At 38.3% G+C, this 15,545-nt stretch overlaps 2 protein-coding genes across 2 annotated transcripts; both read right to left on the minus strand.

Annotated features, from left to right (window-relative positions):
• Positions 1-11,459: 11,459 nt before the first annotated feature.
• On the minus strand, positions 11,460-11,921 carry LOC108946139 (uncharacterized mitochondrial protein AtMg00820-like). The gene has a single exon (XM_018772711.1). The coding sequence runs from the start codon at positions 11,919-11,921 to the stop codon at positions 11,460-11,462; it is 462 nt and encodes a 153-aa protein (XP_018628227.1).
• A 1,243-nt stretch (positions 11,922-13,164) lies between these two features.
• Positions 13,165-13,554, minus strand: LOC138892368 (uncharacterized). The gene has a single exon (XM_070176076.1). It carries the CDS (start codon positions 13,552-13,554, stop codon positions 13,165-13,167), a length of 390 nt encoding a protein of 129 aa, XP_070032177.1.
• Between the last annotated feature and the right edge of the window lie 1,991 nt (positions 13,555-15,545).

The raw sequence follows: 15,545 nt of genomic DNA on the forward strand, positions 1-15,545 counted from the left end.
GCAAAAGGATTTTAATTTGAGGCAGCGGAGGTGGCTTGAGTTTCTTAAGAATTATGATATTACTATCTTGTATCATCCAGATAAGGCGAATATGGTAGCGGATGCCTTGAGTAGAAAGGCAGAGAGAATGGGCAGTTTGGCATTTATTCCAGCTGAGAAGAGCCCTTCGACTATGGATGTTCAGGCATTGCCAACAGATTTGTGAGATTGGACATTTCTAAGCCTCCTAGAGTTCTTGCATTTACGGTTGTGCAGTCATCCTTGTTCGAGCGCATTAAGGATCGCCAGTATGACAATCCATATTTGATGGTGTTGAAGGACACGGTGCAGCAAGGTAATGCTAAGAATATAGTTATTGGATATGATGGTGTATTGCAACTCCAATGTCGGATTTTTGTTCTAAATGTTGATGATTTGAGGGAGTTGATTCTTAAGGAGGCTCATAGTTTGAGGTATTCTATTCATCTAGGTGTCACTAAGATGTATCACAACTTGAAGCAACATTATTAGTGGCGAAGGATGAAGAAGTACATTGTTGGGCATGTTTCACGATGTTTGAATTGCCACCAAGTGACATATGAGCATCAAACACCATGTGGGTTGACTTAGAGATTGGTTATACTAGAGTGGAATTGGGAGCGCATTACTATGGAATCCGTGGTAGGCTTACCACGGACTTTGAAGAAGTTTGTTTCCATTTGAGTCATTGTTGATAGATTAACCATGTCGCGCATTTCATATCGGTGTTGACTACATATACTTAAGAGAAGTTGGCATGAATCTACATTAGAGAGATTGTTCGTTTGCATTGTGTACATGTTTCTATCATTTCATATTGAGGTACTCATTTCACTTCTCATTTTTGGAGAGCTGTTTACACAGCTGGAGCTTAACACATCTTTTCACCCACAAACAGATGGTCAGTTCGAGCAAGCAATTTAGATTCTTGAGGATATGTTGATAGCTTGTATAATTGACTTTGGGGGTCAATGGGACTACCATTGGCAGAGTTTGCATACAACAAGAGTTACCCGTCCAGCATTCAGATGGATGTGTATGAGGCTTTGTATGGTAGGTGGTGTCAATCTCATATTGGTTGGTTTGAGCCTGATGAGTGTCACGCCCCGTTTTTAAGGTGCGTTAGGGCACCTAATGATTTAACGAGGAGAGTCGTCATCTAACAATTTTAAGGTGTGTTAGTGCAACTATTTACAAATAACTCTGATTTAACTAGTCTGTGCTACCAAAGATCGGGTAAGGGCTCAAATTACCTCAAATAGAAGGTGTTAGGCACTCTTCGAGGTCCACAAATGTGGTTCCCGGCCAAATTTTAAACTAAGTGGGATTAATGAAAACTAAATTGCAAGTTAGTAATCTATATTAAATGATGCGAGTCGTCTATTAATTATCCTAAGTGAGATAGGCATGAAAGAATTAAAGGAGAAAGAACAGCATCTAGCAATAGGTAAAAGAAAGAAAGTTTTGTATAAAATGAATCGCACATAAAGCTGTATAAAAATAGTCATTTAAAAAATATATTAAGGGGTAAGAGAAAATTTGGGCGAAAGAGAAAACGAGTTTTTATTACTAATAAAAATAACCTTTACATAGAAACAATACAGATTCAAGTAATAGTATAAAACTATTGGATACAAAAAAGTAAAGCTTAACTAATCCAGCAACAAATATGAATATGAATAAATAGAGTATGGCGTGATTATTTAGTAAAAGGGGAGCCGAGGTTTTCATGCCTAATGGATCAACTCCCGTGCAAAGCCTACTAAGACTTTTATAGCCAAAAGTGCAATGGCTATTCGGGCAATTTGTGTATCATGTCCGCTACCCCTCATTAGTATCTTTAAGTTGTTACCTAAAGCGCACTATTTGATTCTAAATCGAGTCTTAATTCAAATTACCCGTCCCTTCCTATAGTCCAGGAGGCTTTGGATACTATTCTAAAGGGATGGTTCTAGACTTAAGGAAAATCTCAGGTTTCTATTTCTATTTTTATTAGCATCACATAAAAAAGGCATATTGGGACTTAAACAAGTAACACATAAGGCAAGTAAGGGCTCATGTTGGCCTCCGAATTAATTAAGTAATTGTTAATGTAGTAAAAATGGTCAAGTGTACTCTAAAATATGATAAGTCTTCTTGAATAATACTCATGATATAAGCATACGTATAAAGAAGTGATTAGATCTAAATAAGTAAAAAATATGAAGCAAACGTTGGGCTAAATTAAAACGAAGTTCTGAATTAATTAAAAGGAACAAAAAAAACAAGTGAAGGCTTAGAAGCTTTGGTCGAAGACAAACCTCACCATGCATATGTATATCAGTATCAAGTAAGATAGAATGCATAAATACGATCAAGAGGAATGAGTAAGCATAATATATTATATGATAGATAAGTATGACTACAGTACCACATGCATATCCACATTTCAAGAGACATCTTGCCAGATATTTTAACAAGACTAAATATGATCTCTAATATGAATAAGGAGGCTCACGTATCACAAGAATAATAGGTATAAATATGTGTTCATGATATAAAGTATGAGTAAGGCCAAATCAAGTATATCAACTACCTCAAGAGTATTCCATCATGCCTAATTAAGGTCTCATAAGCTAAAACATAATCTCTAACATGGATATTGTGCTCATGCTGTCATAGAAATCAATAAAGCATAAGCCAAGAAGGCACACAATCCAACAAGGTGCAAAGTAACCTAGATTACCCCAGCATGAAAAACCATGGCATACGCATATATACTCGTTACCTTGCATATGCATCACCCCACATATAGCAAACAATATTATTTATTAGGAAAAGTTCTCTCAAACCAAAGCTAGGCAAGACACTTACCTCATTCGGGCTAGTCGAAAGCTCCAAAACTGCTTTTCATTTAGAATTTACCTCCAAACTACTCGAATCTAGCCAAATAATACTTAAATAAGTCAACAAATGCTAAAGGAAACAACCCAATCGATAAAACTTCAATCTTTAAAAAAAACCCAAAAAAGTCATTAAAGTCAAGATGGACCCACATGGTCCAAACCCGCAACTAAGATCAAATCCCGATGACTCATAACCCTACGAGTCCAAATATATAAATAATTTTTACATTCGAGTTCAAACCGGTATTCGAATCATCAAAATACACTATTTTAAGTTGTAGACAAGAATCCCAAATTTCACTTTGTAAATTCTTGTTTTGATGTTAGATTTAGTGAAATATTCATGTATACCATAGATTTAGATCAAGATCACTTACTCCAAGCTTGTAGATAAAACCCTAGCCTCAATCCTCTCAAAAACGAGCTCCAAAAGTGCAAGTTGAAAGAAAAATCACAAAACTCGGCCTTAAGTAGTTTCTGAAAAATTCTACCAAAAATGCCCCCAAGGGCTGCATGTGGCACATGCGCGCCGCAAATTTCACATATGGGCCGCATGTTGCACTGCCTGTCAAAATCTGCACCGCTATGTTTCAGTAAAATAGCGACAACTCTTTATAAAAATATCATAATGACAAATAGTTTGAACCACAAGAAACTGGAATTAAAGATCTACAATTTTATCAAAACCTCATCCCAAAAGGTTTTTTATAAATTTCGAGATATGATCTATTGAAGTCAAGCCAACTGCAAAAAAGCCTTTTTCAACAACTCAAACCAAAACTTGCCCTAAATGCGCCGAAACTCCCCCAGCTATTCGGGACTCCATCAAACCATTCCGACAAGTCCAAATACCCTATATGAACTTTTCCAAAGGCTCAAAACACCCTCAAGAATATCACCACACTGGATCGAGGCTCAAACCCAATAGAATTTTTCTTAAATTCTTAAATCTTTATTCTTTTAAAGGAGTGTTCGAATCACACATAGACACTTTGGATTACTTCCAAACTTTGCACACAAGTTCAATTCAAGTATATATACCTATTCAAAGTCTCGAAATATCATCAGAGTCCAATAACATCAAAATTAACTCTTGGTCAAACTTATAAATTTTTAAGTTCTTCAAATTGCCAACTTTCGACAAATGGTGTCAAATGCTTCTAGGAACATCCAAAATCCAATCCAAACATACGTACAAGTCCAAAACCATCATAAGAACCTATCAAAACCATTAAAATCCAATTCTGAGTCTAATTATCCAAAAGTCAAACTTTGGTCAACTCTTCCAAATTAAAGCTTCTATTTAGGAACTAAGTATTCCAAATCATTTTCGAACCTCTCGGAACCAAAACCAACCATACACGCAAGTCATAAAGTACCATATGAACCTACTTAAGGTCTCGAATCTCAGAACGGAATGCTAGAACTCAAAAGGACCAGTCGGGTCGTTACATAAAGCTTTATTATTTGGAATTAATTTCTATAACTTTATTTGATCCCGTTAAGTATTTTTTGGTCAGATTTGAGTCGTTTGGAGGAAAAGTGTAAAGAAAAATTAGTATTAGAGGGTTGAACCAGTTTTGAAAAGAGGTAAGTCTCTTGTCTAACCTTGTTAAGAGGAATATGTTATAAATTGGACTTATGTGCGACATAATACATGATATGAGGGTGATGTATATGCGAGATAACGAGCGTATATACATGAACTAAGGGCATACCATATTTGGGACAGTTTTAGGCTTATTTATGCCTTGTTTAGTTGTTTGTTCTTCTTGACTTATGTTTTATTTGAGTATATGACTATGTGAGGCTATTTTAATCATCCTAGAAATCATGTTTTAGCTTATAACATATTATCTGGGCATGATGGGATATTTTTGAGATGTTGATACACTTGTTTTGCCCGTAGTCATACTTTATGTCATAATTCCTTCTACGTCTTTATTTTATTATGTCCTTGTGCATTTTATTGGTTTTTTCTTGAACATATTCATACATCCTTAGAAATGGAGATGCTGGTACGGATTGATATGATTATGGCATATTTGGACATTTGAGGGGCTTGATATTGTTGTGGTACGGCGGTTATTTTCGTGCGGTTATTGCAATATTGATATGTTATGGCACGATGAACTTTTGTGCGGCGCTTGGATATGGATCCGTCCTTCTAGAGTTAAGTGATTACCCATGTAACATTGGACCTTACGAGCGTAGGTGATACACGTATCGAGTTGAACACGTGGGTGTCACGCCCCATATTTCTCGCAAAAGCGAGTTTCGATATGTGACAACACTTTTAAATGGGTATTAAAAGAGAAGAGTCGTCACCTAGCGATTTTAAGGTGCGTTAGGGCACTTATTTGCAGATAACTCTATTTCAACTAGACCGTTACACCAAAGATCAGGTAAGAACTCAAATTACCTCAAAGAGAAGGGGTTAGGTACTCTTCAAAGTCCACAACTGTGATTCCCGGCCGAATTTTAAAGCTATGTGGGGATTACTGAATTATGGATAATTATTCTAGGTGATCATGCAAGATACATGAATAAGGGATATGAATGATTGATTAGTTGATCAAGGTGAAGTAATTAAGTAAAGAAGTCATTCATAAGTAATTTAAAGGAGACAGTTGAAAAGAAGCATAATTCATCCATTAATAATCTAGTTGGTACAACTCTTTGGAGGTTACAAGAAAATGCTTAGTCAAATCTAGGTTTCAACAAGCAAGTATACAAGGAATAATTATGCACGGGGGTCCTAATATATTTAGCCTAAAGGATCACCTCGTGCAATATAAATAATACTTCGCAACCCCTTAAAGTACAAGGGTTGCTCATATTATTCAACAAGCACAGACTATCATCTGCTACCCGATCACTATCTTTTAGTTGTTTAACTAAAGCGCACTAGTTTAATTCTAAGTCGCATCCTATGTGTGCCTACTCGTCCCGTGCCTTTGGTCCAAGAGGCTTTGGACCATTATATGGGTGGTTCTAGACTGACACTAGGCTGCTCAAAATGAGAAAACTAGTCGTCACGTAATTGAAATAAGTGGGACTTCATATAAGATGCAAGTAGCACAAAGGGGACTCATGTTTACCTCCACACATAAGCGCATATGCAGATATTTTGTCAAGTAACAAACTACGGCAGAACGGTCAAGTAAGAATTTGTCCTAATCCGAATTAAACGAATAATTGCCTTTCCAATTCGGTTAACCTAAGGCATGTTCACTAGATGGGGCATGTAGACGTCCAGTTATAAGTAAGCAGACCTAGAATTCGTACATGGACAGTTGATGAACATGGTTTAAATCCTATACGCATAATTTCTATATGATTAAACTTAGACGATTTCAGGTGTGAAGTTGTTGGCAGGCGCAAGTTTGCTTCTTTGATCCTATAGCCATGATTTCTTGGCGAGCCATACAGTTAAAAGAGATATCAATGTAAACAGTCTCGATTACTCAAGCGTAATCCTATAGGCATATTGTCTGCAAAAGTAAAACAGGCTAAGCAAGTAGCAAACAAATTTGATTTTGTATCCTATAGGCATATTTTCTAACGCAGTACAAATCTTATTGACAGGATTGATATTAGAATTAATTAAGGCCCTAAATCATGTTCTCTAGGTGAATATGCGAAGTCGATGGTCAGAGATGGTTCATAGGAATAGAGCATGGCAAATAAACATTTAGACCCTATAGGCATGTTTTCTACCCATTCATGTAATAATTAAAGTACCCCAGTCCCCACTTTCACTAATTTCCCTATTATTCATTTTTTATAAGTTATTACAGACCAAATGGAATAAAATACAGGCCCAAACATAAATATTGAAAGAAACTAAGGGTTCACCAAATAATATAGAGAACCTCAATTCCCAATATAAACAACAGTAAATAAAGAACACACAATATTTACGTGAAAAACTCCCAGCTCATGGGATTAAAAATCATGACCTATCCTAGTAGGATTTCAACTTCACTAACTGAGCAAACTTCATATGATGCAAGAGAGTGTCCGGTCTCTAGCAAGCTTCAACCGTGTTGTTGCACAATTGCGAGTACAGCACAGCAGCTTTAACACATGTAGAGTTGACTTGTACGACGATCGGAGGAACTGATCCCATCTGTTCTCTCTTATGTTCCCTTATCTAATTTCCTTGAGAATTAAATGAGACATCTAATTATTTATAATGAGCCCAAGGGAGCTAGCTGCATCAGGTTCCTTATCTGGTTCTTCCATGAAGTTTGACAAATCATCAAAACTAAAATCGCACAACTTATCAATTTCCTTTTTTCCCTTTTTGATGATGACAAACTTTGAATTGATATTCCCTTTTGAGAACCAGATTTCCATATGTCCCCCCTACGAACCAGACACCTCACCTTCCCTGCCTTTAAAGCATGACTAAAAACAAAATGCAAGAGTATAACATTGCATAAAATAGACAACGATGCTCATTAATTAAAGGAAAGAAGGAAAACAGAGGAGTAGCACCATAATTACACAAATATTACAATTCAAACAAAAACTAAAGTACCACAGTCAATAAGGAGAAGCAACAAAAAGACAAGATTAGAAGAGGACTGGCAAGGGTGTAAGATATGGGACACTGGATGGGGAACATGAAGGATTAGGGAGCAAGGGCCTTGATGAGGCTATCCATTCGAGCATTAGCAGCCCTTTGATCGTTGATCAGCTGCTCCTTCATGTTCTCCACTTGGTTCCTCAACTCAGCATTCTCAGCTTTCAGGCGGGCAATCTCTTAACTTTGAGCACTGCTGGAACCAGGTTCCTTGCTTGCCTAATTAAGCTTAGACTCAAGAATGACATTCTGTGCTTTTAGACGTTTAATCTCTTCATTTGCAGCCTCTTAAGAATCGATGAGCTGAAGGATAGTGGAGTTGCTTCCTATACCTCCCTTCTTGTCAACACACACACTCCTCCAAGGTATTCATTATGAACATTTGCTTTTGAGTCCCTACAGATGCTTTTCCCAAAGAAACCCCAAAGTGTTCAAGTACCTTAGTGAGGAGAAACCCATAGGGGAGACCATTGTTACCATCTTTGAAATCTACCACCTTATTCATATTCTCAATCATAATCCTAGGAAGATTGATAGAAGAGTATAAGTCTAGTGCTTCCAGAAAAAGTAGGTCTGCTTTGGAGGTAATAGACCTCCTCTTAGCCCTAGGTAGCAGCACTTTGTTCACCAATTCAAACAACAGTTGGTATTATGGTAGAAGTGCCTTCTTGTGCACTCTTTCTCCCATCTGAACAGCTCGCGACTTGATGATCAATTTCTTAAAATTAGGGGAACAGGTTCCCTTTACAGTTGACATCCCATCAGTAGGCACACCAAAAATCTCAACAAGTAGAGCCTCATACATCACAAAGTCCTTCTCATTCACCTTAAAACAAATTGTATCCCCATCCACCACAAACATGTCAGCATAAAAGCTTCTCACCTCCTCTTCATACACTTTTGGACTCTTGATGTCAAAGAGATGAGTCCGCTTTTGAAATTTACAAATCTCCACCAGCTGCCTCATGCCTTGATCTATCAAGGATCTCAGAATCAAACACTCTACCCCACAGAACCTTTTGCTTCTTCAGATTTTCCCTCCTCTCTAACTTTGATAATTCTACCCTTGGCTTTTTGGAGGAACTAGGTTCCTCACTAGTACTCTGCTCTTTTTGAGAGGCATTTTCTTCTTTACTCTCTCCTTCTCCAATCTTTCTTCCTCCTCAACCTCCTCATCTTTGTCCTTCTTCTGCTTCACATATATTGATTTCTTTGAGGTTTTCCTGACGAGAGGAGCAGGTTCTTTAACGGTCTCCTCATCATCAACCTCCACCACATCAATTAGCTGACTTTTTACAAGCCTCGTTCTCTTATTTTTCTCCTTATTCACTTTCAAGGCACTGTCAAGTGCCGCCTTTTTCTACTGCCTAGTGGTGGGGCGCTTTGGAACAGAATCCTTTATGGCCTTCCTACCACTCCTAGCAACTATCAACTATGCTACAATCAAATCATCAAGGTCATCCTCAGTATCATCAGATTCACCCTCAAACACTGACTTCATTTCAAGGTAAAAAACTTCCAACGAAACTATAACAGGGTGATCAAATAGGGTAGGGTCAGCAGTATCCAGGGGCCGTCTTGTAGAATTAGGAGTTTCATCCCAAGTAGGAGCAAAAAACTCCTCTTGGGAAGCAAAACCAGGTCCCTCTCTAAGCTCCCCTGTAGTACTGACCGATACTTGTTCCCTTTGAAGCACCTGGACCCCATTAGCCTATTTTTCCCCCTGACCCATTGGTTCCCCCTGAGTCTCACCACCAGCACCATCGGTAAAAGATTCCCCAGCCAACCTCTCTATAGCATCAGGCTCTTTTTTTCAGAAAAATTAGAGCCTGCTTTAAGTACCTTACCCGTATCCCTGTCACCCTCAGTACCCAAGACTTTTGTATCAAGAGGATAATATGGAAGATTACCTGAGGCACAGACAACCCCTTCAGTACTTTGAAACTAAAGGTTTTAAATTCATGCGACCCCTCAGCAAGATGGGAACTCAACTCTTCATTCATACTCACTTCCACTGTTACGGAACTCTAACTGGAAACCTTAATTCCTTCATCCCCTTCCATTATTTATTCAGTGGTTTGTAAAAATTTAGAGGCGTATATCATTTTCTCAAAGTCCACCTTGTCAGCAAGAGCGGATGGAGATGCAACAAACTTCTTGGGGTTTTGACTTTTATGGATGTGATGGGGACCAGAACCAGATAATGTAGGAGAGGGGATTGTGGGTGTGAGTGGGTAGAAATTGGGGATTTTGTGGATGAGATTGTTGGCTCAGATCCGGATGGAGGTGCCTCATGAGATGGAGACAGAGCATGATTTTCTTTAGTGGCTTTGGAAGATACAATCTGTGGTGAAGTAATTTTCGATTTTGAGAGCAAGAAGACAAGAAGAAGAGGGTTTGGGAGAAGAGATTGTGTTCGATGTAGAAAGTGAGGAGAGAGATTGACTTTTGGGGTATATAAGGTGAAAGGGGGGACTGGTTACAAACTGGTGTGAGAGAAGAGACGGGTCATTGGGTTGATTTGTAACGGATGCAACATTTGGGATCAAAAGATATTAGAAAAGGTGGGGGCAATTAATTACGTGGCACTCTATCAGTTCAAAATGCATATAAGTGTAAGAGGAACTACTAACTTGAGTCATAGGAACTAGGTTCCTTGACAAATTTTGAAAATTTGAGCATCAACTTCCAAAAAATTTCAATGTCATTTGGCACTTGTTTGTCCTAAATTTGCCATGCATGTCTACCTGTAATGGTATAGAATTGAGATAGAAGTCCCAGAAAACACTTTTTAGCATTTTACCTTACTATGCTTTCATAGCCAATCATCGAGGGATCGGGTTCTCAGTTCAGCTTGATCAACCCAACTCCAGACGATTTCTTTCAAAATATTCTTTTCTCACTGCTTTGGTGAAGATATATGCTACCTGGTCCTCCGTTTTGCAAAACTTCATACATATGAGTCCTTTTTCAACATTATCTCTCAAGAAGCGGTATCGCACATCAATGTGATTTATCTTCTTATGTTGGACTGGGTTCTTTGCCATATTGAGAGCACTTGTGTTATCATATAATAATGGCACACAGTCTGAAAATACACCAAAATATTTTAGTTATTGCCTGATCCACCGTAGTTGGGCACAACAGGAAGCAATTGCCACATATTTAGCTTCTACATGAGGGCCACATGGTTTTGTTTCTTTGTACCCCATGAAATCAAGCATGACCGCATAAAATGTTCCATTCCAGATGTACTTTTTCTATCCACCAAATATCCAGCATAATCAGCATCAGCATACCCAATTAAGTCAAAGTTATTTCCTGACGGATAGTAGAGAACCAGGTCCTGTGTTCCCTTGAGATACCTCAAGATTCTCTTGGCAGCCTTCAAATGACTCTTTTGGACTTGATTGAAATCTAACACATAACCCAACACTAAATACAATGTTAGGTCTGTTGGATGTCAAGTACAGAAGAGATCTAATGATACCCCTATACATTGTTTCATTTACAGGGAAACCAGGTTCGTCCATGTATAGATGAGTAACAGTAGAAATGGGAGTACCAATAGTCTTTGCGATTTCCATTTCAAATCTTTTCAACAGCTCCTTGATGTACTTCTGTTAACTTATCATTGTACCTTTTGAGGTTTGCTTTACTTGTAGCCCAAGGAAGAAGTTTAGTCCCCCATCATGCTCATCTCAAATTCACTTCCCATGAGTTTTGCAAACTCTTCACAAAGGGAATCATTTGTTGCACTAAAAATGATGTCATCAACATTAACTTGCACAATCAGCAGGTTTCTCCCTCATTTCTTTAAAAACAGAGTGTTGTCAATTTTCCCTCTAGTGAATCCATTCCCAAGAAGGAACATGGACAATCTACCATACCATGCACGAGGGGCATACTTCAATCCATATAAATCTTTGTCGAGCTTAAAGACATGTTCAGGATGTTCATGACATTCAAATCCAGTGCTGCTTGACAAAAACCTCCTTCTTCAAATATCCATTCAGAAATGCACTCATAACATCCATTTGGATCAATTTGGTTTCCATATGAGATGCAAATACAATGAGAATTCTTATGGCTTCCATTCTAGCAATAGGAGAAAAAGTTTCATAGTAGTCAATACCTTCTTCTTGATTGTAATCTTGAACCCCCAACCTAGCTTTATTTCTTGTTTTATTGCCAAACTCATCAAGTTTATTTCTGAACACCCACCAGGTTCCAATCTTTGTTCTATCTGAGGGCTGGGGAACCAGGTGCCACACTTTGTTCCTTTTAAACCGATGAAGCTCTTCTTGCATAGCAGTAATCCAGTCATCATCTTTCAATAATTCCTTAATATATTTTTTGCTCAATTTGAGACAAGAAAGCTGAGAAGGCAAACATATTTTTTGCCTTGGATCTAGTTTGAATACCATAGTCCAAAGGAGTGATCACATTTTGAAAAGGATGTGAACTCCAGTCCTTCAATTCAGACACCTAAACTTCAGAGTGTGAGGAACCAGGTTCTTCCATATTTGACGCATCATTGCCATCAACGGAAGTATGAATGCCACTTCTTTGTTCTGCATCAGGAGTACCTAATATAACATCAGCAACCCTATTGTCAACTTCAGTTGCGGTGATAGAGGGACTAGGTTCCTCTGTTTCAGCTGGAGATTCTGTTGCATCTTATTCATCTATCTCCTTCACTTGACTCATTTGGTCTATCTTCCCATTTGCTATATCTATGGCTTCTCCAGGGACTTTTGAGAAATCGTTGTCTTGATCATCCTTATCATGTGAATCCTTCCCACTTGAGTGGTGAGATTCATTGAAGATTACATTCACACTTTCCTCTACACATTGAGTTCTTTTTTTGTAGACTTTGTATGCCTTGCTTTGAGAGGAGTAACCAAGAAAACTTCCTTCATCACTTTTTGTATCAAATTTTCCCAATGCTTCCTTACCATTGTTGAGAACAAAGCATTTGCATCCAAACGCTCTTAGGTAAGTCAGCTTTGGTTTTCTCCCATTGAGCAGTTCACAAGGAGTCTTGTCAAGCAGGGACCTGATCATGCACCTATTAATCAAGTAGCAGACAGTGTTTACTGTTTCAGCCCAAAAGCTCTTTGGCACACCACTGTCAATCAGCATTGTTCTAGCCATATCATCGAGAGTTCTATTTTTCCTCTCCACAACACCAATTTGTTGAGGTATTTTGGGAACAGAAAAATTATGACATACCATTTTCAGCACAGAATTCATCAAACTTGGCATTGTCAAATTCGGTGCCATGATCAGATCTGATAATAATATTATAGTCCATCATCAATTAAATCTTCTTCACAAAGGCAAAAAAAACTGGAAAGGTTTCATCCTTGGTCCTCAGAAATAAAGTCTATGTGGATCTGGAATAGTCATCAACAATCACAAAGATGTACTTATTTCCTCCTCTGCTAGGTATCCTCATAGGTCCACACAGATCCATATGAAGAAGATCCAGTGGCCTTGAGGTGCTCATTTTCTTCTTTGGTTTAATGAGGATCTGACTTGCTTCCCTTTCACACATGCATCACACACTTTGTGATCCTTGAACTTTGACTTTGGCAGCCCGCGAACCAGGTCCTTCTTGATCAGCTTGTTCAACAAAGAGAAACTTGCATGCCCTAGTCTTATGTGTCATAGCTCAGCACCATCATCAATGGCACTTAGGCGTGTAAGATCACCACCATTCAGAGAGTCAAATTCTGCAACATAGATGTTCCTGAACCTTTTTGCAATTAGAACCACTTCACCAATTATGAGATTGGTGAGAGTACAAGATTTTGACAAGAACTCCACTTTGTTTCCTTTGTCACAGATTTGAGAGAAACTCAACAGGCTGCATTCCAAGCCATTTACATAGTACACATTTTTAATTGAGTGGGAGAGTGTTTTGCCAATCTTTCCCACGCCCAGAATGTATCCCTTCTTGCCATTTCCAAAGGATACACTCCCACCTTGTAGGGCCTTGAGTGAGAGGAAATTATCCATTTTTCCAGTTATGTGTTTAGAGAAGCCACTATCCATGTACTATTTTTGACTGATTTCCCTCACTTCTGCCTGCACAAGAAAATTAAGGATTAGACTTAGGAACCCTAACGAGTTTGGGTCCCTTGTAATGATAGAATGGGTGAATCAAACTTCTTTTTGTCCATGCAAGCATCATATATTTATTTTTCAGAGAACCAGGTTCCTTCGTAGTGGGTACTTTTTCAACAAAAACTTTGTTTTTCTGTTGGGACTCAAATTTGTCTTTACAAAAGTCCTTGTAATGACCAGTTTGACCACAATGAGTACGAAGCCATTTATCAGTCATAGTAACATACTTACTATGTGGGTTATAGGGAGCTTTAGCCGTATGAAACCCGATTACCTACATGTTCCCCCTATTACTTTTATACATAGAAGTGATTGTATCGGAGGTTTATCTAGATCAATTTTTAATCTTGCTTAATTCCTCCTGAAGTTGTCTATTCTTTTCAAGTTCAGTAACTAGACTTGATTTTACATTTTTTAGTTCACTTTCAAGCTTAAGTTGTCCTCACTTGCCACTTCTTTTCCCTTAGGGGTGTTCATCCACTTTTCCATTTGATTTTTCAACAGGGTGTTTTCTCTCGTTATTTCTTCCACTTGTTCTTTCATATCTACAATTACAACCACCAAATCATCTCTCTCTTATTCTACTTCTCTAATTTCCTTAGTTAAAGCATTTTTATCATTAATGAGGTTGTGATAAGCATCAATTAAAACATTTGCTAAAGATACCAGTTTCTTTTGAGAGTAAGTTTTTAAGTTTCTTTGAACATCAAAAATAATTACCGCATCATCATTATCTTTATCATCCTCATATTTTGCCATGAGTGCAACTATGGAATCATACTTTATAGACTCTCTCTCAACAGCCATCATGGAAGTGTCTTCTTGGTCATCATCACCTTCAGATTCACTAGAGGAATCTCCCCAGGCAGCCAGTGTTTGCTTTACAACATTGTTAGCGGCATCTCTTCTCTTGAACCTTCTGTCAGGGACCGGGTTCCTCTTGACTACCTTGTCAGCATTGTGTTTGTAGTGGTCCTGCTTGTGAAGAGGACACTCTTTGATGAAATGTCTTAGCTTTCTGCACTTGTGATAGCAATTATTTCCTTTGGTATTTCTCCTAGAGATGCCTCTCTTGGGAATTTATCCATTTTTATGAACCATTTTCTGGAATCTTCGAGTAAGATAGGCCATGTCTGTTTCATTACCACTTGAGTCACTGTTGTCCTCCTTTAGAACTAGGTTCTTCTCCTTTTTGGGCTCTCTTCTTTCAAGATCCTTCTTTTTCTTCATTTCATAGGTTTTCAGATTTCCAATGAGTTCATCAATGGTCAACTTCTACAGATCCTTGGCTTTAGAGATAGCATTAACTTTACTCTCCCAGGAACCAGGTAACACACTGCGTATTTTCCTGAGCAGCTTGATTCTTGGGATGACTTCTCCAAGGGATTGAAGCTCATTGATGATGGAGGTAAAGCATGTGTGCATGTACCGATAGACTTATCCTCCTTCATCTTGAAAAGCTCATACTCAGTAGTAAACATGTCGATTTTTGACTGCTTGACCTGAGTGGTTCCCTCGTGTGCAGTTTGGAGAGCTTCTCAGATCTATTTGGCAGACTGATAGGCTGAGATGCAGTTGTATTCATCTGGTCCAATGCCACAAACAAGAATCTTCTTTGCCCTGAAGTTCCTCTCGATGGCCTGTCTATAGCATTGTTGTACTCCTTTCTTGTCTTTGGGACTGTAGATGTTCCCTCACCTATAGTTTTCATGGGAACAAAAGGACTATCACGGATCACATCTTATAGCTCGAAATCCTCAGCCATGATAAAGTCATGCATTCTTGTTTTTCACCAACTATAGTATTGGTCGTTGAATCTTCGTGGTTTATAGGTTAATTGCTCTTCTTTGAAGTTTGGTGGAGCAGCCATAAAAATTATTTCTAGGTGTTAACCTTTAAGAAAGAACCTGCTCTGATAC

Source organism: Nicotiana tomentosiformis, chromosome 5 (genome assembly GCF_000390325.3).
Source record: "Nicotiana tomentosiformis chromosome 5, ASM39032v3, whole genome shotgun sequence".
Classification (NCBI taxonomy): Eukaryota; Viridiplantae; Streptophyta; class Magnoliopsida; order Solanales; family Solanaceae; genus Nicotiana; species Nicotiana tomentosiformis.

What these genes read in the sequence shown, in the direction of transcription:
- LOC108946139 (XM_018772711.1), bottom strand. Translation starts at nt 11,921, where the DNA reads ATGGTATTCAAACTAGATCCAAGGCAAAAAATATGTTTGCCTTCTCAG.
- LOC138892368 (XM_070176076.1), bottom strand. Translation starts at nt 13,554, where the DNA reads ATGGATAGTGGCTTCTCTAAACACATAACTGGAAAAATGGATAATTTC.